Source organism: Sparus aurata, chromosome 16 (assembly GCF_900880675.1).
Source record: "Sparus aurata chromosome 16, fSpaAur1.1, whole genome shotgun sequence".
NCBI classification, from domain to species: Eukaryota; Metazoa; Chordata; class Actinopteri; order Spariformes; family Sparidae; genus Sparus; species Sparus aurata.
In genome coordinates this window covers 9,807,728-9,833,348 of record NC_044202.1, presented here as the reverse complement: position 1 = coordinate 9,833,348, position 25,621 = coordinate 9,807,728, and the positions used below count along the sequence as shown (strand labels likewise).

General features: G+C 43.0%; 1 protein-coding gene across 2 annotated transcripts in view; it reads right to left on the bottom strand.

Annotated features, from left to right (window-relative positions):
• myo10l1 (myosin X, like 1) overlaps positions 1 to 25,621 on the bottom strand; it is a 43,583-nt gene that overhangs the window by 15,594 nt on the left and 2,368 nt on the right. For both annotated transcript variants that reach the window (XM_030443876.1, XM_030443877.1), the window contains exons 2-10: positions 14,859 to 14,957; positions 4,674 to 4,832; positions 3,056 to 3,243; positions 2,297 to 2,431; positions 1,185 to 1,309; positions 1,044 to 1,057; positions 836 to 920; positions 527 to 633; positions 45 to 174 (exon numbers count right to left, since the gene is read on the bottom strand). In XM_030443876.1, coding sequence (XP_030299736.1) covers positions 45 to 174; positions 527 to 633; positions 836 to 920; positions 1,044 to 1,057; positions 1,185 to 1,309; positions 2,297 to 2,431; positions 3,056 to 3,243; positions 4,674 to 4,832; positions 14,859 to 14,957 — 1,042 coding nt within the window. The remainder of the gene's footprint in view (positions 1 to 44; positions 175 to 526; positions 634 to 835; positions 921 to 1,043; positions 1,058 to 1,184; positions 1,310 to 2,296; positions 2,432 to 3,055; positions 3,244 to 4,673; positions 4,833 to 14,858; positions 14,958 to 25,621) is intronic.

Below are 25,621 nucleotides of genomic sequence, written 5' to 3'. Positions count from 1 at the left end.
ATCTAAGTTTCACTTTTCCTGACTCCCTTCACATGTGAGCTGACCTTGCTTGGTGGTGATCTGGGCCCCTCCTGCAGTCATGAACTCGATGTTTCCCAGCTGTAAGACTCCCGACAGCAGCTTAAACATGTCTCTGATCTCATCCTCTGTGAACTCCAACACCTTCAGAGCCTCCTACGCAAAGACAAGCACAGGGAAAGGAGATACGGTGGGTGAGGTGGGTTTAACAGTTTTAAAAAAAAATTTGCCGGCAAAGGTTCAGTCAGCAATTTATCTCAGTGACAGTTACAAACATTTGTATGAGGTAGAGCTGCTCTCCAGGCAGAATTTAACTTTTAGATGGAAGACATTTTGACATGCACAGCAGGGACAGCTATGATCTAGCACCCCAGATTACTACCAAACAAATCACTTGTAGCTATATAAGTTATGTGAATACATTTTATTTTCTGAAATGTTAGTAAAACTCCTGTCTAGTTCACAAAGACATGACAAAGGAGATGATGAAAAATGCCGTCACACTGACCATCACACTGTTAAACAGTTCTTTGTCATTCAGGCTCTTGTCCTTCAAACATCCTGATTGGCTGAGGTAGTGGAAAGATTCGGCGGGGTCTTCCAGGAAGTACTGACCTGGTAGAGGAAAGAAAGATTGTCGTACGTGTTGTATAGGGAGAGAACTGCACTCACATTATAGACACAGTATATTCTGAAAGAGTTGCAGTGAAATTACACAAAAAAAGATCTTTTTGTGTCATAAATTTGGTCTCACTGTTGCAATTATTTCGTAAATTCTGTTTCAAATACATCACGCCCAAAAAAGAAAGATTCTCACTTTTCTGCTCCTTTTTAGCTCCCGCCAGCAGAGCGTAGAAGATGTGGTAGTTTCGTTCTCCGGGGTTTTGTCGTACCACTCGGTTCTACAGGAAAAATCAATGTAGCAGAGCCACAATTAACATTTAATTATAATTCATGGGGCAAAACTGACAAATCACTTCTAGTTCATGATATGATCAGGCTGTAGACTTCAGGACTTTGGTTACCTTCTCCAGTAAATCTGAAAGGTAGAGTCAAGGAAAAAAAGCTCACAGTCAGCACTTACAGTAATAATACAAGAATAAAAGCACATACAGGGGCTGGTACGTTGGATATAAATATACTTTAATATATAGATATAAGGATACAGTCAAAGACGCAGCCTCCCTGGATGTTTCCGCCCTCGGAGAAGTGGAGTTGGATGAATTTCCCAAAGCGGCTGGAGTTGTTGTTGTAAACAGTCTTCGCATTACCGAACGCCTCCATGATCGGACTGCAAAGAGAGCGAGAGTCAGTAACGTTGTTTCACTGACCTTTACATTTCCATCAAAAAAAGATTTTCTGAGCCTGCCCTGTTTTTCTGCTTCACGTTGACAGCCCAGTTCAAACATTGATTACTTAGCTCTCCTATAGAACCAGGGGCTTGTCCTCTGGTACTTAATTATAGCTGGACACTTGAGACTTGAGATTTTGGCTTAAATGCTGTGACTCCCTAAAGGATCATTTGAGTTTTTTTTTTCTTTTTTTTTAAACAATAGAGATTATCGCAATTTCTTGTTGCACGCAATTCAGATGAAGAAAAACATGCTTTTGTACCACTTCCTGTTTACAATTTACATTATGGGTTAAAATAGTTACGTTAAAATATATTAGTAGGTGCAGCAGTATGGCAAATTAGCCCTGTATTTTGACTTTCATTATTTTTTTTTGTCATTTTTAAAGCAAAAATACCAAAGAAGATGTCGGTACCAGCTGCCCAATTTTAGAGTTTGATGCTGTAGAACAAAAAATCTTTGCGCTTTGGACCATTTCATCAGCAGATGTGTCATGAATCCATGTTGAATTTTTATCAGTTACGCAGGGTCAGCAGGTTAACCAATTATGAGCATAATCATTCCATGCAGCCCTAGTCAGCTTTCAGAGGGATTAAAGACTTGAGACTTGTGCTTCAGAAACTGAAAATCTCAACATTTCTAAATCAAAATATGTCTTTACACTTAATAAGACACGTCCACCTAGCAAGTAGCAGATCATTTCAGTGAGGTGATTACATGAGGTGATAAGATTTTTTTTGTTATTTGGCTATTTTCACATTAAAGAAAACACCTTGTTTTTATTTTAGTTTTTACTTATTTTGGAGTGAAAGTGTGCTTTTGTACTAAAAAGAGTTTAAAAACAGCTGTGGCAGTAATATAAATATATATCCCTTTCTATATTAAGCAACCACAAAGCGTTCCTTCTTCTTTCTCCTCATCCGTACCTGCTCTGTACGATGGCCTGCTCCACTCGCGTACTCTTCTCCGACGGAGCGGTCCCGGCTGAGTTCTGGCTCATCACTGACAGGAACTGAAGCAACAGTTTAGTGCTCTCCGTCTTCCCTGCCCCTGATTCCCCACTGGAATACACACACACACACATGGACACAAACACAACCCAATTTAATTAAGCACACTGTGACCTTCTGTGACATTCCCGTATCTCAAACTCATCTGGTCGTTTAATTGATATTGGTTTGACGGCTTCCCAGATATTGCACTGACTCCCCGTCTATCTCAATCATGATACCGAGTAAGAGGACGCCTGAGTGTAATTGAAAGCATGATGTAATTTCTGAGTTTGCCAGCTTCACCCACTGGATTAATTTATTTGGTAGAGGGACGCCGCAACCGCTACCACCGAAGAAGAGGCAACCGTCTTTTCAATCCTCTCGTCCTTCACCTGACAAAACATTCAACTTGATCTTTGCTCTGTCAATCAACCACTGAAATCAATAAGCCTGACAAATGACTGATTTTCTATTTAACTCTGCATTCAAAGAGATAAAAATGCTTGTGTGACTGTTGCTAAGTAGGACAGTTGGAATTGTTTCTAAAAACGGAAATACCCTCTTCGTCTACTGCATGCTGGGATTGACTGCAGCCCCCCTGACACAGGATTAAAAAAAACACAAAAAAAATGGATTGATGGCTTGGACTGAATTAGGGGTAAATCTGTTTAATTCTCTATGGTTGAAACTCACCTGATGAGGACGCACTGACTGTCGTGGCGTTTCCAGATGCAGCGGTAGCATTCGTTCGCCACGGCGAAGATGTGTGGGGGGAGCTCCCCTATGTGGTGCTTGGAGTACAGGTCCACCCTCTCCGGGTCGTACAAGCCCGAGATCTGCTTGTAGGGGTTGACGGCTGCCAGGATGCTGCCAATATTAGTCTGAAAAAGAGTCAAGGAGGGACGTTTCAGGTTCTGTGTCTGTATCATTTATGAGATATTTGTCTCCATTTCTTTTTTTTCTTTTCTTCTCACTCTAACACTTTAACACACTGGCACATATGTGCAAACAACAAGCTCTCAGGAACACACACAGTTCATGTGTGTGACATTTTGAAGCAGCCTTGTTTTGATATTAATCTGGGCAGGAGGATAAGAGAACACAGCAGGGTGGAGATCATACAGCGGGAGCGACATGCGACAGATTTTTATTAGAAAGGTGAGGTCAAATCGGTGTCATGATGGCGGAGGGAGGACGATTTCCGCTCTGAACCGTTTGCCTTCTGCCCCTCCGCATTAGAAAACTTCAGGTCAGCGTGCCCTCCATCGTGTCACATTTCCCCCGTCCGTGCACTTTATGTTCCACAACCATGTGAATTTAATGTGCCGACGGACATAAAATCATGAACACAGTGACACAGAAAGCTGACCTCACTCAGGGTAAATTCATATGATCAGCTTAAGGGAAATCCATGTATGGACAATATTTCATCATCGAGATTAGGTCACACCCAGGGACGCTGGCATTGGTCCGCCGACTGATAATCCGTCAGGTTTTCAGCTCATCATAAACGTCATCATGATTCGGACGTTTTTTTTTTGGCCGTGATCATTATTGAGATCATAATTGATCTCATCCATTTTAAAAAGCACAGATTATTGTCTGTTCAGTGGTCACAGGTGAGATGAAATGGAGTTTTATAGACATCATATTCATTACACACACACGCACACACACACACACACACAGATTAACACAGCAATAATTTCTCTTGTGATTACTGAGACAATTATGGGATCTGAGCAAGACAGAAGAGCATTTTGATGCTACGCTGTATCAGATTTACTGTACAAATGTGCATTCATGCCTGTAAACAAAACAAGTCATGCATGTGTTTGATACCGTCTTTTCCAGTGGCACTTTTGGCCACACCTGGTTATGCTGAGCTGAGCCTGAGCCGAACCTTCTCCAGAGTGAGACCAAACCACACTCGCCCTGCCTCCAAGCGGGCTGCGTCCTCATCTCGCAACCAAAATGCTGTTTGTTGTTCTGACATAGCAGCTGCTCAGTGAGTGTGTAAGAACTACACCTTTAAATAAGTGGAAATCAATTTGTTTGTAATTTACTTCACTCTTTTCACTTCATAAGACTCTCCCCCCTCTCTCTCTCTCTCTCTCTCTCCACCTTTTCCACTTAGAGCAGATGGGTCTGATATGATGATTTGTGTTCCCCACTAAAAGCCTCATGCATGCTAAGATTACTGGAAAAGGAGAAGGTGGGGGCGCAGCAAGATAAACGTAATGTACTGGCACGCTCGGCCACACACATCCTACACATACTTAGTCACACGTGTCCATCTAAATGCACTCACATAGATGTTATCCTTGTGGTAGCGCTGGTACAGGTTGTGCATGATGGCGGCCTCGTGCAGCTCAGCCAGCGCCGACATGTCCTCCACCCCATCGATGCTGGACTGGTGCATGGCGTACACCCGCTCCCTGGTGACCTCGGCCTGCTGCAAGTACAACACCTGGAGGAACGACAAAGACAGACGGTTTTATTGTATCGACGTGCTGTAATTTGGTTGTTTTTGTGCGTCACACTTTTACCCCAGCACTTCAACATCTGTTCCCTCATCAGTTAGCGATTTCCTTCATTTCCCTGCCACGGCTTTTAATAATCCTGTGGAAACACCTGAACTTGTTGCAGTCACACTTGAGGAAGCACTAATTGGATCTGACAGCGATGGAGCACAAAACAGGCGCTCCTGGTGGCAAACAACGTCCACAAAAAAGGGGAATAAATATCTGTGGAAATCTGCTTTGTTAAAGTAATTGGATTGGTGGCTTTTGTCCTTGTTTTGATTGTGTTTGAAGACTGTTTAAAGTGTTTTATTTGATTAGTCCCAGTTAACCTCTGGTTGTAGATCCTGATAAAGGGACGAATGCAGGTTTTCTTTCACACATCTCTAGATTATAGAGAATAAAAGTTGGATTTTGTTTTAAAAAAATCTGGCTTTTTTTAGGTGGCTGGTGTGTATAGGTGAGTGCAACTTGATGCAGCTCCAAATACAAATCTGTATCTAGCGGATTTAAATATGTTTACTTGATTATAGGAATAGTCTTGATTGACTTAAAGGGCACTGTCGGGTCTTAGCTGAGTTCCTTTGTAGTTGTTTTAAAGTGATGTTTCCATGAAATATATCACACATACGCACTGAAACCAAAAGACGTGCTGTGTTGTATTGCATTAAGATGGACTGTATTGCATTGTGTATTATGCTACTGTTACGTGGCATTGTGTGCCGTGGCAAACAAAAAAAAAAGAATGCCAACATTGCAAGATCTTTCCATTTTTAGCACGAATGGGCTAATTATGATGCAACCTGACGAAAAATCCACACGCTGGGAATACAGAGCATCTAACTCGACCCCGATCTCATCTATGTCATCCAATCGCCATGGAAACAGGAGAGCGGGAGGGGGGAAAAGACGGGTGGGGAACTCGGCTGTAAGAAGAAGAAGAAGAAGAAGAAGAAGGACGGAAGCAGAGAAGAAGAACAGAGAGTAACAGATTGGATCTGGCAGGACATGACAGGGGAAAGCAGCTCGGTGTGTAGTCATGTCCGACACGTACACACATGCTGCTACAACGATCGTCAGCAGACACGCACACACACACACACACACACCAGGACAGGAGATAATTGCCATTCTATTTCAGCATAAAAGGTCATTCATTTCAGCAAAATCAACTCAACTAAGAATAGAAATCACGGCCTTTGCAGTACTGGGTTGTTAATATGTCAGCTTAGTCTCTCACAGCCAGCCTCCACCCTCCGTGTGTGTTGCTGTAGCAGATGTGTCGGACGTCTGTCGAGAGTGGCAGAGGGCCGCGCTGTGGGCGCTCAGACATCCACTTCTTAAATAAATCTATTTCACTCCAGTAACGACGTCCTGCACTGCACAGGGCTGTTGCGTGCACACAATGAACGAACTCACAGCACTTTCATGTCTTATTGTTTTGTATTATTTTTATTTTATATTTCATTTTTCTAATTTTGTTTTTAATTCAGTTTGGTGTCAGTAAGTTTCCAGAGGGGGCTCGTTTGTTTCTTGATGATGATTCTTTCCTTAAAAATCTTTTCCTAAGTCCTCCATTTCTATTTCAATTAGCCGAAATGTTTTTTCACACACTTTTGAGTTCGGTTTTGTTAACGATAATAACCTTGCCGCAAGTAAAATGGCTATATGCTGCAGTGTTCCGTCTTCCTGCTTCTTTCATCTTGTGCATACTCTGTCTGTTAACTGTTGCTGAAGGTCCGTCTCATCAGGACACTAACCTTTCCCCACTCACTCATCTGTGATGAAATGAGCCAATTACCCCTCGTCCTCCATTAGAGACAGCATAACTCATGTAGGGTTCGATGGCCGACACCTCGCCGTCCTCACTGTGACCTTTCCACTTGACTCTTTGTCTTCACCTTTTTATAACCATGGTACTCGATCTACATACTGACAGGTTGATATCCAGGCCACAATTAGAAATGTATAAGATTATTACAGCGAGGGGCCAACAGAAGTGGCCATCTTGTAGAAACTGCAGTGGAGCGACAGTGAAACCATGCTTTTTAAAATTATCTTCCAGCTCAATCTACAGGGGGCTTACAGCTAGCTGGTTAGCATGCTAACTTCAGTACATATCTCTGCAAGACAGAACTTCAACACCATTGTTTCTTCAAACTCAATTTTTCTTTTTTGGATAAAAAATCTAGGCATGTCTTACAAATTGCTCCTTTAAGTCAATCAGCTTGTTTAGATTTGCCCAAAAAATCAGTGAATGCTTGTTTAGTTAATTAATCTTTCTTGCTGCTATTCTTTCCTGCAGAGTCGAGGTCAATGCCAACTTTTACATCTTTGTATCGCGTGTTAACGTGTGTATGGTTATGTCCTTTTTAACGTGCGTGCTGATGTGCACTGGAGACACGCTTGTCCGAGTGATGAGACGCATTAACGTGCCTGTTAGTCATGGCTCCAACAGCTGTACACATGCACGGGCACTCTGAAATTGACTGCATTGCAACTTGACTTCTGCATCTGTGAGAAAAGAAGAGACGGAAAGTCCCTCCAATGATATCCGAGTCCATTCGTTTTTATATCAGGCTTTTCTCTCTCCCCCTATTTCTTGACTTTCTCATCCTATTAAATCTCTCTCTCTCGCTCTCTGCATGCCTCCATGTCTCGAACATCACTTCTGTCTCCCTCATCTCTCTTTCCCTTTGTACGTCACTCCTCTTTCATCCCTTCCCCCTCCTCTCTGTCATTCGCCTCCCTTTTCTCTCTCAATCGCTCATATCATCCCACTCTGTCTTCTGCATGCCTCTCACTTCACTTACCGCATTTCAACCTCCTTTTCCCTCCTTCCATTTTTTTTTTTTTACTTTACTCATTATTGCCGGATTCTGCATAGATGTGTCCCTACAGCTTGTTTTTTTCACTTCAAGTCTTTTTTGAGCTATCTCTCTCTGTTTACCAGAGATCCCTCCACGCTCACTCACGCAGACTCACTTAACGCCTTAATGGCTCAATCTGAGACCCCAGCGCCTGTAATTGAAGGCTTACTAAGAGCCATTTCAATCAGAGACTCAAGCATGCCTTCACAATCCAGGATAAATTATAGTGGTGATAGAGGATAACCACAGCACATGTGTTGAAGAGAGGAAGGATGACTGATATGGCCGCCTGGATCAAAATTCACCTTGACACGTCCCATTTCACTCAGCTTACTGTCAAACTGATGTACGGCTGGTTGTTACGCAGTTTGTTGCAGTACGTTTACAGTATGACTCTGGGTTTTGAGTTTTGCACAAATGCGCGTTGTATCCTATTCAAAGACAATGACTGTGTCAGTGTTATATTTATATTACATATCTAAAGTATTTTGTTTTAATATTGCAACAGTCTTTTTACTGTATGTGCCATAAAACTGCAACCTGAACATAAAACCATTTCTATGCAATTTTGTACATTTGAATATGTAACATGGCTTCATGAAGCTAAAACGTGTAAACAATCATCCCAACAGTGTTTAAACTGATGGTCTGTAAGACATATTCATAGTTTGGCTGTGTGTATTGTTTTGGTGGACATTTGTGGAGACAAAATGGATAATTGTATTCTGTTTTGTGCTCCAATTTTGGAGAAATTGAGCTTTAGCTTCTAGTAACGTGTTATAATAATTGGGAAAAACTGTAGGTTACATATAACTTCACTCTACTTGTATAACTTCAGTTTATTTTGTTAGTTTAGTTTTATATTATTATCAGGAGGGTATAGGTATATAAGTTTTATATTAAAACGATATCATATGTGACATTTCTTCATTATATATTTCAAAAACAACTATACCTTTGTAAAATATTTTGTTACGTTGTCCACTTTCATTTGCTCATCTTCCCCTATAACCTTCAGGAAGGAGTCAGAGAGCGATATATCAGATCAATGCAGCCTTGAGTGAAACACACTGGCTCCGACATTTCCCATAATTCAATTCAACAGCATCTCTTCGTTCGAGCATGCCTTTCCTCGGGCATTCCCGTTGCTTTTAAACTCTCTGCCACCAGTTTGTCACATAGGCTTTCTGTCATCAATGTGTGACATCATCAGGGTACACTTCTCACACTTAAAATGTCCCTGATGATGTGTAAAAAATGGGGGGAAAAACTGGACGTAAGATTAAATCAAATAAATTCCTGAGCTAAATTCTGGGTTTTACAATGGCTTCTAATGCCAAAGCTGCTTTGAAATATAAAGGCCTTTAACAGGAGATAAAGCAGAGATGTTTAGGGCGAACCACTTGGGGACAACCCAAATGGAGATGATTCAGAGCGAAGGGGACGCCGTGAAGTGAAAAAGTATGTCAGGGACTGAAATAAATAGCAACTGGAGTGGAAGAAATACAGGTTTTTGCAAACGTCTCCATCTTCCTCTTCCATTGCTCTCTGGTGGGTTTTTAACACACATACACACACTGTACTGTATGTCGAGCACACACTACGACTATCCAGAGAGTCAAAAATAGGATACTTCGTGCTCAATAATTCATTATCGGAGCGGGGAACAGAAAGAAAAGATGGAAACAGTGAGAGAGAGAGACTAACAGACAGAGAGGGAGAGAGAGACAGAGAGAGAGAATGAGAGTAATGTAGAAGTAGAAGTCTACCAGTCAACCCCAAGCCTTTACGTTTGGCCTACTGAAGATGTCAACATTTGAATACAGGTCACAAAGTTTATAATTTATTAATTTTTTAATTAATCAAACCTTAGTTTTTCCCTAAAATGCCAACGTGCACTGCAGATTTAAGCCTACATTATTCAAACAGGATTAAATACTGCATTTGCAGAGGACTATTTTCAGCTGCGGATTAATACACATTCAGCGCACTTGCAGGTATTTAGCGATTATTTATAAAGCGCATAGACTGCGTGGTGCATAGACTGAAGCTAACCGCAGCATCGGCCAGGACACTTCCAGCCGTACGCGGTTAGCGACATGTGCTTAGGTTAGCATGAGAAGCTGATGGTGAATCGCGTACGGTGAGTGCACATGAAACGCAAGCGCTGAGAGACGAGTGTGCATCCTTTAGATCAGTTGCTTGGGAACAACAGACAGCTACAACAGCAACAAAGAAAGAAAAAGAGGGTGTTGGTGCTCTGCTGTTGTCATGTTGGGTGCCTTCAATATTCAGATATAACCAGGTTGGAAGTAATTGAAACATTCCTCCTAATGCTGCCATGGTCCTTTAATTTTTGCTTCCTTCTATTTATATGTTTTCTGGGTTTGTGCTGTGTATTTTTCTTCTGTTTCCTTGTGTTTCTGTGCTCCTCCCCAGCCTGCTCTTCCCTCCACACCTGCCCTGCATCAGCTTCGTTAGCCCAGCCCTGTTTCCAGTGTTCTTCTCAGCCCATCAGCTCCTTTCCTGCACCCTTGTTTCTTCACACGATTCCCCCCACCTTCTCCTCTGATTTCGTCTTTTAATGGGATTCGTTGACAATATTTCCTCTCTCCGACACGCGCTCCGCTTCTTCCCTCTTCATCCCTTTCTGTTTCTTCTCTCTAAAATTGCTCCATTAACAACCTGTTTTGCTCATGTGAACACACTTTCACACACTTTTACACAAACACACACGTACGTACTGGCCATGGAGCGGCCTTCCTGTAAAGCCCTCTGATGTCTGAAGCTGCTTTGCATGATTCAGGAAGAGAGCCAGAGGAGGCAAGCCTCTTCATCTGACTTCACATATTAGCAGCAAGCCAGAGTGAGGAGAGGGAGCGAGAGAGAGATGAAGATAGAGCTAGAGCGAGAGAGAGAGAGAGAGAGAGAGCGCTGTGGGCACAGTGACCTATATATTCTGCAGAGCTCTGTTCAGCGTAAGATACTGTATCACAGAGCGCTGAACGCACCTGCAGCTTTCCTCGCTGACCTCGGATCAGAACTGGCAGACCTCCACAAGACAGATTAGGGATAGGGAGCACTGAAGGGGCTGTTCTGAGTGATCCGACCCTTCAGATCAAATGTGTTGGAGGCGAAAGGGACAGCTGCAGCCAGCAGTGCTCGGCTCTTCTGGACTTCTATGTGAGATCACACACTCATTGATTCACGCGCGTCAACATTTTGAACTGTGAGTTGTTGTGGGCAGATACATGAAGCTTTACTGTTTGTCAACATGCTTTACTTCCTCTCAATTCCCATTGCAATGTGTTCGACTTCTCATTGCTCTCAACTTGCACCTTCCTCTGATGCGCCTCTCACACATCCTCGTTTGCGGAGATTTATCTAAAACAATAAGTACATGTGCAGTGTGAAATTAACTCCAGCACGTGTTGTGCTGTACTCCTCTAAAAGTGCATCTTGTACCTTCATTCTGTTACCACCGATCACGTGGTAAATGGAGGACTGAACCGACACACCACTGTCGTCACATTGCATTCGTCTGTAACGCACTAGACCTTTGCACAACCTTTGCCTGTCCTCTCCTGATATCCACGAGAGTCATCAACATCAGCAAAGTCATTTAATGCGCCTGTGGAGAGTCTATTAACAGGTACTGTTCGTCAGAGAATGAATAACTAATTCAGTACTTTTATGAAAAAGTAATGAGTAATGTGTAATACACTTCCTTTCCTTTCCACTCTTAAGCTTCAACTCAATTTCTGGCATCTCTGCCCTACAGCCCTCTTTTATCACTGGGGTGTATGACACCTTCCACATGTCATCATGGTTTAGGATTTGGCAACGAACACTCATCCCACCCCGAGGGGCATTTCTGCACCCTTTTTTTCACAGATAGGAGAAACTGCAGGGAGACGCCGACTGAGAAAGACAGACTGCGAGCAAGAAACAGATAGAGAGACGTGTGTCTGTGTTTGCATATCAGTGTTATTGAGCGGCAGGTTAAGAGAGTTAAGTTAATCTCATTATGCGATACCGAGCGAGTGAGTAACTACGGGGTCCTCAGAGGGTTTGAAACACCCGAACTGTGACGACGAATGTGGGGCAGGAGATCACACACACCGCAACATCAGCCTGTTTCCAGACGAATCAGACAAAGCAACTCCTTCCTGCACTTTTCATTAGGCGCATCAAACAGAGTGTGTGTCACTTATTTCTGTGTGTGTGTGTGTGTGTGTGTGTGTGTGTGTGTGTGTGTGTGAGTAAGGCATCCCTGCAGCATGTTCTGTGCTCGCGTGAGCTCTCGCTGCGGCTTTCACGCTAGCTTCTGAAATCCAGGTCACATAACACACACTAACTCATAACTCATCGCTAACCTGCGCGTGTGTGTATACATGCATGATTGTACGTGTGTGTCCGTGTAGAGTTTAAGTGTGTGTGGACAAGGATACAGGTGTGTGTGTGTGTGTCCGTGTGTGTATGTGTTTTGTCGTCGTGTTGTCTGTCTGCGATTACATACTTCCTCATGCGCAAAGTGTGGATGTAAATGTGTCCATTGGAGGTAAACATCAGGACATCGCGGTAACGTAAGTCACTGCGACCAGATCAGGAAGATCTCTGTTGAGTTGCCCGAACGTGCCTGGATCAAATAAGAGGTTGGGAAATATAAACTAATTTCATACATGTCAAGATGGAGCAGCAACTCTCCGACAATCTTCACATTAGAGCAGCTGGAACCAGAGAATTATGGAATACTTTCTGTGAATGACGGGAGCTGTTAATTGATTATATAATTGATAATTGACTTATTGTTTCAACTCTACTTTCTCTCCGCCTGGGCCAGAGTCCTACTGTAATGAGAACAATTACTGGTGCATGTGTCTATCAGAGGATTAACGGGAAGACCCACAAAGACTTGCTATTTGACTTTAAATCAAGGGTAACGATGTGACAGGCCTTTCGTTCCATTAAATAAACAACAGGCATCTGATCTAACCTCTCTGAAACAGCAAAGGCAGAGATTGTGCAGCTGTTTTTGCTCGGCACTTTGCAATGAAGGAAAGATGCTGATATCTTTATTTGTTCGTTTAAAAAAAAAAAAAGCTAAAATACGTGTGATGAATGAGACTATTGTAGATGGCAACTGTCTTCTATGTGTGGAAATATTCCAAAAGATAAGGCATTTAGTCGCAAATTACTGACATGAGAGCGCAGGATAAGAACAAACGAAACATACAACGTCAGCCCAGCCCTCCAGACATCTTCAGTAAACTTCAGATGAACTGTTTCTGATGTGGCTCAGGTGAGCAGCGGCCTCCAACATTCCCTGTTTCATGAGTAGAACGGACCATGAATGATGTAAATGCGGGCCCACACACCCTCGGAGTTGTTGCTGATCCGATATGAAGGCTTGTAGTTTTCGCAGCCGCAGCATTTGTAACCCAGAATTGGTAATGTGGTGAACTGGGTCAGGGCCTGTAGATTACAGAACCGGAGTGACACGGCAGCTGGGGTGAGACTAAGAAAAAAGGGGAGGTACAACAAAACGCTGTTAAATCTTGCATGTTTCACCAATGTTGCCGCGATTTCTCAGCTTTTATATATTCTTTAGGCCATTAAAATGATTCCAGTGTTTCACCGGGCTCCATCGGACGGACATCGGAATCACAAATGGATTTATGAACGAGATCAGGAAAAACCATGGGGAGTGATGGGAAGCCCTGGGACTGTTTGCATGGGTCAGATCCTGTTGTATCAGGGTAAAACTCCCCATCCTGCTGATTCTGTATCAAATATTCACCGCCTCCTGCAGAGCTAACATTTAAACACCAACAGCCAGCAGAGAGGGAGGGGTGGAGGGAGGCAGGGGAGAGCTGGATGGGGGTTGGGGGAGGTTAAGGACGTTCATAATCCAGTGCAAAGAGAATGCCCGCTCCTATAACCAATCCTCTATTTTGGGAAAATGCCTCTCCGTCCCTGATGTGCCCTCGAACGAGAACGGCGAGGCGGATACATTAAAGGGCGATGCTTTTAGAGCGGCATTTTTGTGTCTTGAAGGCCAAGAAATATGAATTCATTGTACAGAGAGAAGATGAGGATGTTCTTTGAGGGTATAAAGGGAAGGATTGAGACTCTTGAATTCAGGCTAAAGGACCAAGTCTATTATTAGCTCCGTGTGAACGCTGCCAACTGGAGCGCATGTGTGTGTTTGTGTGCGTGCCAAACACATCAGCCATCAAAAAGACATCAAATCCAAAGAGCAACGTGTGCACAACCTTGCTCCGATACAGATTAGACGAGCACACGCAAACTCGTAATGGGATTAAAACATTCAATTCCATTATTTCGGGCGCGGGGTGTCAAAGGGGGAGTGCAGCGGCTACAGGCAGCGGCGTCCTGACATCTGACATCCCGAAACAAAGGAGCAACGAGCATTTGCGCTCCCATAATGCTCTCCATCTATTCCAGCTCGCCTCTGGAGGCTGAATGTGTGTCAGAGATGAATTTTGCATATGTATGAGGAGGAGGAAGAGGAGGAGGAGGAGGAGGAGGAGGAGGAGGAGGAAGGAACTGGGGCAGGAAAGTGGAGCATCATGACCAGGAGTTCGTATCGATCCGCACAGGAGAGGAGGAACCTGCACAGCTGCTTCACCTTCAGTCCGACCTTTATCTGAACGCTAATGACACAGCTTTGCTCAGCATCTAGTCTAACGCTGACACTGTTAACGCTTCCTGTCCGATTTGAACTAATTAAGGGTGTTTTCAGCCTGAGCAGTGTTTGCAATTTCACTCCATTTATGCTGCTATACTGAAAAAAAAAACACTCCCCCTTTGCAGTTTTTGTGTCGTTGAGGCGCCATTTTCAGTCTCATGAACAGCAACATCCCTGGTTTGAAGTCACTTGGGGACCTATCAGGGCTGCCCACTAAATGAATTGAGTATTTGAGTCATCAGTAATAAAGCCCCTGGTGGACTGGTAGACAAGAACGCCAGGCTCTGAACTCGAAATCTCAAAACAACGAAACTTCAAATCTAACTATGACGAAAACAGTCGGCAACACAAGTTGCTTCTGTTTGCTGAGTGTGTGTGTGTGCATTTCTTACCTCTCCATAGTCGGTTGTGACGACGAGGGTTCCATCTCCACAGGAGTTGACCGTAGCGGGAACCAGCTGCTCCTTCTCTCTGACCCAAACACGGGCCCCCTGGATCACAGACACACACAAAGACTGAAGTTAACCACTATGACCAGTGAAGAAAAAGGAGAAGGATTTTGTTACGTAAAAGTAATGAAACCACAGGTGGGCCTGAGTGAGATCTTTGACCCAGGTTTAGTAACGCTGTGTGCTCTTATTTTGAAAGGAGCTTTGGGTACACAAAGAAGTACACACTACTAGTTTGCCATTTACCCTTGATGCCGACAGCCACTTGTTAGTTTCTATACCATGTAACGCACTCTGTATGTATGATGAGTGTGTACAGACGGTCACAGATGTGTTTAATGAGAGATGAAGACTTAAACATCTGGAGTGGCAACAATGCTTGACATCTGTAAGTGTGCGCTACATGCGTATGTGTGTGTGTGTGTGTGTGTGGTTGACTCGGGGTCAGAGGAAGTGTGCTATCCCCACACAGACAAAGCCCTCATTCACACAGTCGCTGACCTCCGACCTCCAGCCCTTGAAAAAGGGGCACAGAGGAGGAAGAGAGGAGGGGACACAAGAAGGCACGAGAGAAGAGGAAGAAGAACTCCTCTTCTCAGTCAACGGGGGCTACTGAAGTACTGTAAAGACAGGAAGTGGACCACATGCTAAGTTTGTACAATTTAGTCTGTTGCACTGAGCTATTTTGAAATGTTAGCTCAACTAGTGTAAATGACATCACATTGAACAAAATCAACTGCTAAAAAAAGATTCTAAAGGCAATCTAATAGAAAAGTTTGGAAGGAATTGCACTCACAGTGCTTAAAAATGTCAGCATGACACAGAAAACCAGAATATAATCATTTGTTAATGAGTAGATTGTAAAATCTGGAAACATTTCCAGCAAGAAATGGCAAGTTTCCATTTTTAAATTGTTAACATTTTCTCCTTTTCTCACAGTAAAATCTTTTTTTTATAGGTTTGGAGGTGTTGGTCTGACAAAACAAGACATTTGAAGATGTTGCATTGAGTTCAAAAGAAGGAATGATCAGTATATCCATGATATTTTGACATTTTCAGTCCAAACAACTGACTCCGTTTCGGTCTTGTTGCAGGAACAAAGTTTCCAGACGTGAGTATCAGTAAGTTAATCAGTGAGTCTAACGCCTGAGAGGGTGTCTGAGCCCTGAGATGGCTCAGTGGGACACCAGATGTGCATCTGAATGAAGTGAGCGACAGAGGAGGGGTTGAAATGAATTGTTTTAGAAACAGATGGTGCCAAACCCCCCCCAGCACCCCCTGACTACTTTTATCTCCTTCACTCTCTTCTCCTTCTATCTGCCTTTCTGTCTCTTTCTTGCACTCTTCATCAATCTGACACACACACATACTGATGGTAATAGAAAAACCAGTCGTGCCCGAGGCTACAGAGTTAACCAGGCAGAAATCATTCACACACACATACAGTATATCATATATATACTGTACACACACACACACACTGTGGGGTACATCGGGGTGAGGCTGAGGGGAAGGAATGTCTGACTGAGTTTCGATTCAGAGTTTAACACTTTTGTAGTCTAACAAACTTTTGTGTATAACAGTTGAGATACACACACATTTTTCGGCCTTTGCTGTACTTTGTGTTTAGTGCTAGCAAATGTTAGCATGGTAACACACTAACCTAAGATGGGGAACATGGTAAACAGAAGACCTGTAGACTCTCTGACAACAAATCAGTGCAGATCTGTATTTTAATGGTGTTGTGTTTGAGTTGTCAACGTTTTCTAATCCAAACCCGAACTTGCCAAATTGACTCCATTAAAGTCTGAAGTCTGAAATCCACTGCATGCCACATTTAATGCTAATTCACTCCGATCTCTCCCCCGAACAAGCCTCATACATCTAAAATCACTCCAACATCTGAAAAATTCAAGAGACCTCCACACTCCCTCTGTTGTTCCTCCCCTCAGCAACTCTCTATATATAGACGCCTCTAGACCTTCTCTCTCTCTCTGCAGCCGGTCAACCTGTCTCGCCCCTCGCTCCGGCTCGTCTGCCTGTCAGATTCCAGCACACAGGGCCATTGTAATGATGGCGGTGCCGTGGCTTGACCTAATGACCGCCTCGGCCTGGGGCTCTCCTCACCAGTACCTCGCTGCATCCCGTTTTAACCGATAAAATTACCTCTGACACATCTTCCGCTCTCGTCCTGAAGCGCACCCGATTGCGCATAAATACATTCTCCTTCTTTTTCCATAAACCAGACTGTAACATCCTTGCTTTCAGTCTCACACGCTATCTGTCTCTTCTCTGAGTAAATTGGTCTCAAGTCCCAGATCGATGTGCTTTTCCTGAGCCATGTGCTATCTCGGAGGCAAATGCAGCGAAGGGGAGACTGGGGGTTATAAATGACCTGCCAGCATTGCAACCTACATCCACCAACACCCTCGTACACCTCCTCCACCTCCTCCTCCTCTCGGTGTCCTCCTCCCCTCCCCCCGTCTATTACCGACCCAGACGGACAAGAATGGCCATGCATGACAAACAAACTCCGGAGCGCTCTGTCTGCGCGGTATACCCGGTGAAATCACAGGTTTCTGCTCTGTGAAATTCAAACCGTACCACTGTCACACCAGGGCCTCCAGCTTCGTCCATCACCTTTTCGTCAAGCTCCATTAAACCTCAACCAACCTCACCTTACCCTCAAACATGACCTCTGACCTCATGTCTCACGCCATGCTCTCTAAACACCAGGAGCTGAAAGAGTACCAAAAACATACATGGGCTGCTTCGCGATTGATTTTACTGTGCAAGTAAAGGAAAAACAATTAGTGCGTCCGTGAAAGTTTGTTTCATTTCATAATGTTCACTGCGACATGTTCCTCCACTGCACCGGACTGGATGAATGTACCGCTCATTCTAACTAGGCAGCTACTCTGAAAATGTCAAATGCATTCACTTCTGGACACATTTGAGGCAAGAAGCGAGCCACACAGTTGCAGAATTGTGCCTCATATAGGCCCAACCCTGTGCTGAAAGTAGTTGCAAATGGATTCTGAGTGGATGATAGTCAAATTAAAATGTCATGCTGACAGCTGAGCTTGTGAGATGTAGTCTGGTGTGCAGAATTGCATAACAGCAATGTTGTCAGCGGATTAAGCAACCTGTGTAGTTTTTGTGCCCAGTTTTGTTCTGCTTGTTCTGTTTTTTTTTTTTTTACTTTGCCATGTTGTATTTTAGGAAGCCTTTTTAACATCTTGGCCAGGGAACTACAGCCTTTTAACTAATTCTGGCATTTTTATTCATGTATCACCATGTGTTTTATCTATTTGCACTGTCCCTTCTAAATAAAATACATTTCGTTAGGGATGGATAGAAATGCCAGCGCAATCATGGGCGAGAATCTTGTTGTTGGTGTTTTTTTTATGTGTGTACCATAGTTTTTTTTTTGCTAACTTCCTATGACACAGTGTATACAGTGTCATGATTTTTGAGTCATTTACTGTTTTATTTTGTAGGTTCACTCCTTGTGTCATGTTTTGCTTTATACTTCCTGTCTTTGACTCTTTACTGGGATTTTTTTCGTGCGTACCTGTGTTTCATTAGTTAGTAAGTCCTTGTGTATTTAAATATGCTTTTTTAAAGAAGACCGTGGCACAATTTCAACCCAGTATGTGGCACAAAAACAGGCATTTTAAGCCAAAAAATCTCCCCCTACCCCGAACCAAGTGGCTTTACAGAAACGTACATTACCAACGTTATTCTGGTAATCGGGGGTTGTGTATTGAGGCCTCTATGCAGGGGACCGGCTGGCAGGGTTGATTATACAGTGAAGATAAATGGGAGAACTATTAAGAAAATCCTGACCATCAAGTAATCTGCCATTACTGAGTGCACAAAAGAGAGCTTCCCCAGAGCATTTGGCCTAGACGCCAGAACAGCTGTATGTATGTGCGTGTGTGTGTGTGTGCGTGCGTGTGTGTGTGATAAAGGCCTTGTTTCTGCTCGGGTGATCACATGGACGCCCTTGCCATTTGACTGAGGCGTCGCCCCGGAGACAGTCTCTGATGAGACGCTCACGCCCCGACAAACAGCGACCATCGACCCAAACATACTATTAATGTCCGTGGGCAAACACACATTTTTAACTTCACTCATGACACTAAAATGAGCATCAATGCGCCGTGTCCGTATGTGTTTGCCTCAGTTAATAAGGGAAGATAAATTAAGACACAAAAAAAGGAAAGGAAAGTCCAAAATGGTGACCCCAGATTGGAGCGTCGGTGGCCAAAGACAGTCTGCAGCAAAGTTCGGACAAACGATACGAAATAACAAAAACAAATGAGACATGACAGGGACAGAAAGAGAGAAAAGGAGGGACCCACAGGGACAGAAGCGTATCTGACAACCTGACTGTCACTGACTGGCGGAAGGACAGAAAAGAGGAGAAGGACACGACAGAGAAAACAAGGCATTAGAGGGATGACTGATGATACTGGGAGACACACCAAAAACTAGAAAATGGGAGCAAAGGTTAAAAGTAAAGGAGGCTGAGGAAGACGCAGAATGACAGAAACGAGACACAAATGAATAAATGATGAAGGGAAAACAGCTGACCAGTCAGCAGCTAATGGAGGAAAACTAAAGAGCAGCGAGGAGGTGGGAAGACACGGTGGGATCTCTGGAGACTAAAGGTCAGGGGTGCATTTAGAGATGGCTTTGAATGTGTGTGTGTGTGTTTGTCTGTCGCTCTGTCTAGCTGCTTCAGCACACTCATTTATTACAGTTACTGCAACCACAGAGATCAAACAGCACCTCATACACAACCAAGACTCACAAAACACCACCAGACATCAATAATTCAACACGATAATATCTTTACTGCAGTCCAGCAGCCTTCCTGGTGTTAATTCTCTCCTTTTTTTTCTCTCCTCAGTGTTTTGGGACTTTTTGAAACTAAATCTGACAAAAAAATTAATAAAATAATCACAAAACAAGATCAGCCATTAAAGCTAGGCTCATTTCTAACTACCTCAATTCTCTAACTGCAACATCCCTGCAATGATGGATATCTAATAGGAGAGTGGATGTGGGTGTGGTTGAGTGCTTATCTGAGTTAATCAGGCGAGGAGGGGAGGGTCCTCCGGCCAATATGGTTTATGTCAGCCCGGGTTGGGTGGGTTCACTTCGAATGGGAACAGCTGATCAGTCATGTGAGTTCAATGTCTGCTGCGTCACAAATTATTTTTTTAAAAAGGTGTCACCATCTCCCTTTAAGCGTATAACCCTTTTTTAAGCATTTGTTTTGCAAAACTGGGAAAGCTTAAAGAGTTTTTCTAAATGTGCATGAAAATATGTCGACAGAAACACAGCTACTGTAATTTTTGCTGACATTTTTAGAAAATAAGTCGGCATTTGACATGCTACTTATATGAAAAAAAAAAAGTAATCAGTTTACTGTTGTCTACCCTTCTTCTTGTAATAAAGATAGAAAATACATTTTTCATCTTTCGCTGTCACTGACCCAAACTGTCAATCACCTGCCTGCAATTTAGCCTCTTGGGTGTAGCTAGAGAAGACCGGGTAATGATTCACAGATAACGGATTTAGGGGTCAACACTTCCGCTTCCACGCACCGGTCATTGTTTACAGCCTGATCAGCAATCTTGGAACCGATTGTTCCTTGCTCAAAGATTGCTAATTGATCAATACAACTCATACTACAAGCGAGCTACAAACGAAAAACTTTCATCTTCCGATACCAAAATCGTGTCTCTTTGCCTATAGTTTCTGCAATCAAAGCACAAATTATCACAATATTAAGACCCTAATCTCATATCCCTCCTGTTTTGTTTTACTCAAGCGTCAGTCCGATTGTAGAGTAGTTAATATTGTGGGAATTCAGAGGTCAAATTCACTTTCCCTCACTCGACTCCACAGTAAAATAGTTATCATCATATTTTACCGCCTCCCATCACTGGCAGAATCCCATTGGACACGCGCTGTGGAGGTCAGGATCCCTGTGGCACCGACACTTTTGTGTGTCAAATCCCCGTTAGAAGCACCGCCTTTCTTGGAGGCTATCATAAAAGAAGCAGGTGAATTTGTGTTTAAGGGACTCCCCGCTTTCACCGCTCACCATCACTGTGATAAAGGCTCTCTGATCCATCCCCAGTAGTGCAGCCCGGCCTGTGTCAGGAATCTACACTGTGTCAGTAATATTCCATTAAAGGTGATAATACAATCAGGACGGCGAGGCTTTCAGCAGATTATGGCGGCTGGAAGGAGAACAACAACATGTATTTGTGTGTGTGCGTGTGTGTGTGTGTGTGTGGGTGGGTGGGTGTGTGGATAAGTGTGTGTGGGTGTCACTGAATGGGATTACAGCTAACATTCAGCACTGTAGGTATAAACAATAACATCTGGTGACAGAAAGAAATGTTTCATTCATTTTATTACCCTTTCTGGATGTTGTGCTGTTAGAAATTCTTCAGTGAATGTGTGAAAAACAGATGATTATATACTCAGCTTATAAAGACCTTTAAATCAAATGCCTTGCGCTTGCTGTCTATGTAGTTGAGGAATGTTTTATTTCGAAATGTTCAACTCTTGTCTCTTTGTATTATAGTTCTGAGGAACAGCACATATTCAGCTGACTTATATTCATTTTATGACTCTTAACCAAGAAAGATCTACACTTGACTGCTATTATATTCTGGCATACCATCACTCTGTGTTGTTGTGTGTTTTTTTCCAGTCACATTAACAAAATTGCACCTGTTTTTCAATGTCTTATGGCAGCATCATCGTCTTCATAGGAAACAATCAGCAAAAAATGGATAGCTGTTCCTCTTCTTCAGTGGATTTCCTCCTGAACATCTCACTGTTTATATCCCCAGTCAAAAACCCTGGCATGCTGCACATTAGTCAGTCACGTAGTGCTCTCTACACAAACCTTGGGGGAAAAGTTATTCTTGTATCTGACTACTGTCTAGCATCTTAAAAAATGCATTTTTGTGACTTTCTGCCCAGAATGACAACATGTTTGCCTGGAGCAAAGAAACAGAAACCCGCTGCGGGACGACAGGTAAAAAAAGCTTTGCTATCTCCCTTAAGTTTAGCACGGGGAATGCTATGCCACCAAAGCATGGAGTTAATGTAAGGAGTCACGAAGAGGTCAAAAAAGCAATGCAAAGACCTGAAACCAAAGCTTGTCATGCAATGTTTTAAATCGCAGCAGGACTTGCCTAATCATTTCATAAATGTCCTGTAGTAGTGTAAGGCTTGAAATGATCAAGAACATTCACCCAGAGAGTCCACCCAACTGCTGGTCAGACAAAACATGATGTTTGAAGACGTGGCTCTGGGAGACGATCATGGATTATTTCTGACATTTCACAGACAAAACAAAATGTCAGATAAATCACCATTAAAAATAATCATAGGTTGCAACCACCAATTTGCTCTCTTCTTTCCATCCTGGTTGAGAACACTTAAATACTGTAACGTGGCCAACACACCCACCCACTCACCCCCCCACACACACACACAGAGGACATTGGGTCAAAGCCCCCTCACATGGAGCTACTGTAGATACAGAGCTGCCACACAGTTTCAGGCGCGATGTGTTCCCTGTTTGGCTGCTTTACTGTTATTCTGTGATATCTGAAGCTTTAGACGGGTAACCTTTGACCTGTCCTTAATTCCTAAACAAACACATGAAAGATTTATCCAAAGTAAACCAGATCAGAGTTTACTGCTAAATTACAAACAGGGGATAAAAGGCAGCGGAGGGAAGCAGCGGTGTTATTTTGTGTGTGTGTGTGTGTGTGTGTGTGTGTGTGCGAGTGTGTTTGCACGGTGCAAATCCTCTTTGAGCGGCCAGTTTTGAGCAGTCTGCTAATTATCACATTCTCTCTCATCTTGGATTAAAACTACAGTCACACACCCCCACCCCCAACAACACCCTGGCAACAAGAACTCCACGGCAACAGTGTGGAAGCAGGGCACCATGGAAACAGCCTCTCTCCTCTCCGAGCATTGGTGGATGCTGGGAGATGGTGTTTCAGGTGGAGAGGATTGTGGGATATGCTGTACTGTACCATATGTATTCCTATTCTATCCGCTGCTCAGAATTTAGTTTGTGTTTATTAATTTGGTCTGGATTTTTGTTTTTACTGAAGGACAAATTGGTTATTTCTCATTTGAGGCTATACACTGTGTGTAAAGTTTACTTGGACATCACAGTGCATGAGGTGGATGAAGTAGGTGTTAAAAGTAAACTGAAAACTTGTGAAAAGAAACATGATATTCTGTCCTGGTAAAGCTAATTTATGACATCATCATTTTTAATGCATATTGTTCTGTTACAGTTGTGCAGTGTTTTATGTGTTTTTCATCATTAAATAAACTCATTCATTCATCCATCAGCTCAGAAAAAAAACACTTCAACAGTCAATCCATACTTTGAAACCCATAATCAATATGAGAGTACTTACTTAGACAATGAATCCATCTATATCTACTTTGATAATCAATTAATCATTTTCTACAAAAATGCCCAAAATCAATTGGGTCTATAGCTCTTCAGTTATCAGGGTTTGTCAGGTATGTGTTTTATGTTGTTTGAACTTTATGCATTTTGGTTTTAGACTGTTAGTTAGATAAACATATATATATATTTGAAGAAGTCATTTTGGGCTTCAGGAAATAGTATTTGCAATTTTCTTTTCTTTTTAAATAATTTTCTAATGTTTTAAGACCAAATTAATCACCAATACTGGAAAATAATTAAAAGCTGTAAACCTATATGTAAAACAGCTTGTGGTCCAGTGCATAAGTCTGGACATACTTCTTAAAAAGAAATACTCTTCGTTATGTATATTGTTATCTAACTACTCCTAACAATAACTAATTCGCCCAGTTCCATCACAGCTCTTTAGGAGAAGGGTGGGATTCAGGGAGACGTTGTTTTATTCACCCGGTGCAAAACAGCTTTAAAGCAGTTTCACACCTACACATGCAGAACAAGCCAGAGAGTGAGACGGGGAAGTAGAAGTAGAAGAGGGGAAGGAGAAAGGAAAGGCAGAGCTGGAAAAATGCCAGAAGGAGGAGGGCGACTGTGGTTGGTTGGCCGCGATGGAGAAGAACCGAGTGAGTGGCCGCAGGGAGCGAGCGAGCGAGCATCAGAGGGAAGGGAAAAAAGGAAACGAAGGAGAGAGAGAGAGAGAGAGGGAGAAAGAAGCAAAGCTGATGCAGCTCCTGAGCAGGACAAATGCGTTTGGAGCTGCTGAATATAGGTCACACATCTCCAGTGACTGTTCCCTCCACTGAACCAGCTTCCTGCAGAATGCACTTCATAAAAAACCTGCATAATTGGACCACAATCTATGGACTCAAATTTAGCTTTTTGTGTCTAAACAAATTCCACAAAGGTGTGAACACGTGCTGCCATTTGCAGATACCTTCTGTAGAAGTACAACAATGGCAGCTGCTGCTTTGTTACCATGCACAGTTTATACACATGCAACCATATAGAATGCATCCATATGATGAATATTTTACTGCAGAGCAGGTTCTTTGCATGAAATATCAACCTCAGTGTGAGAAAGCTTTCATTGCCCTGTAACCATTCTCGCAGGCAATAGTGCCCACTCAACAAATTGCATAGTAGTGAATGATTATTTACCGCCCTGTTCAGTTATATAGACCGAGGACAACGACAGAGCTAACACAGAAAAAAAGCTGTTGGCTGTTGACTGAGAAAAGACGGGACAGAAAGCGAGGCTATAATCAGGCAGATATGACACAGCGGCAGTGACAGCCGGCTTGAGATAATGTGTCAAAGCTGTTCTTCCGACGTTCACACGTATCCGTCTCTCCGGTAATCAGTTCATGGTGGCTGTGCACCTGTAATCCAGTCCGGACCCATCACACTCAAAGCAACACAAACACAAAATGTCACCCCGGACACCAAATGTCACCCATCTTACCAGGACACACACGAAATCAGGCAGGCCTGCAGACATTTAGGACTAGAGGGTACAGGGTACACCGTGTTGCACAGTATTGTGTTGCTGTCATCTAAACACAGAGCGAGACAGATTAAAAGTGTCCAGTATAAAAGTATAGAAGCTATTAGCATTAACCTATTATGCATACTAAACTGCGTGACACAAATTAGCCTCATACTTACATTTACAGAGGATTTGTATTCAAGTTTGACACATTCCTTCCAAATGTAACTGGAAGTTATGCTAACTTGTGAGGCTAAATTCACTTCCTGTTTACATAGCTGACAATTTGATGGTTTTTCCTCGCAGGATGGCAAAGGCATGACTCTGCCTCTGATTGGCTTACCCTGATATTCTCACCCGAACCCTAACCAGTCTCGCTCCTCATGCCAAAATCTCACTGATCCAACCAACGGAGGCAACAAGTACTGGTCAATCAGAGGAAGTGTAGGGCAGACCTCACCACGCCTGGAAAAAGATTACATATTACTAAAGTCTTTAGTTAGGTTATACATTCATTAAGTTCCAAGCCTATATTTCTGTGTTTTTCTTCAATTGCAGTTGCCCTTGTATAGCATTGCAAAGTAATGCAGAACATAAGGATACTTCTCTGAAATGCATACCAGGATATCACTCAAATAGCCTGCATTTTTCTGCAGTATGTTGATATCCCTTTGGGTCACTTCAATTGTATCCACAGTTTCCTTTTAC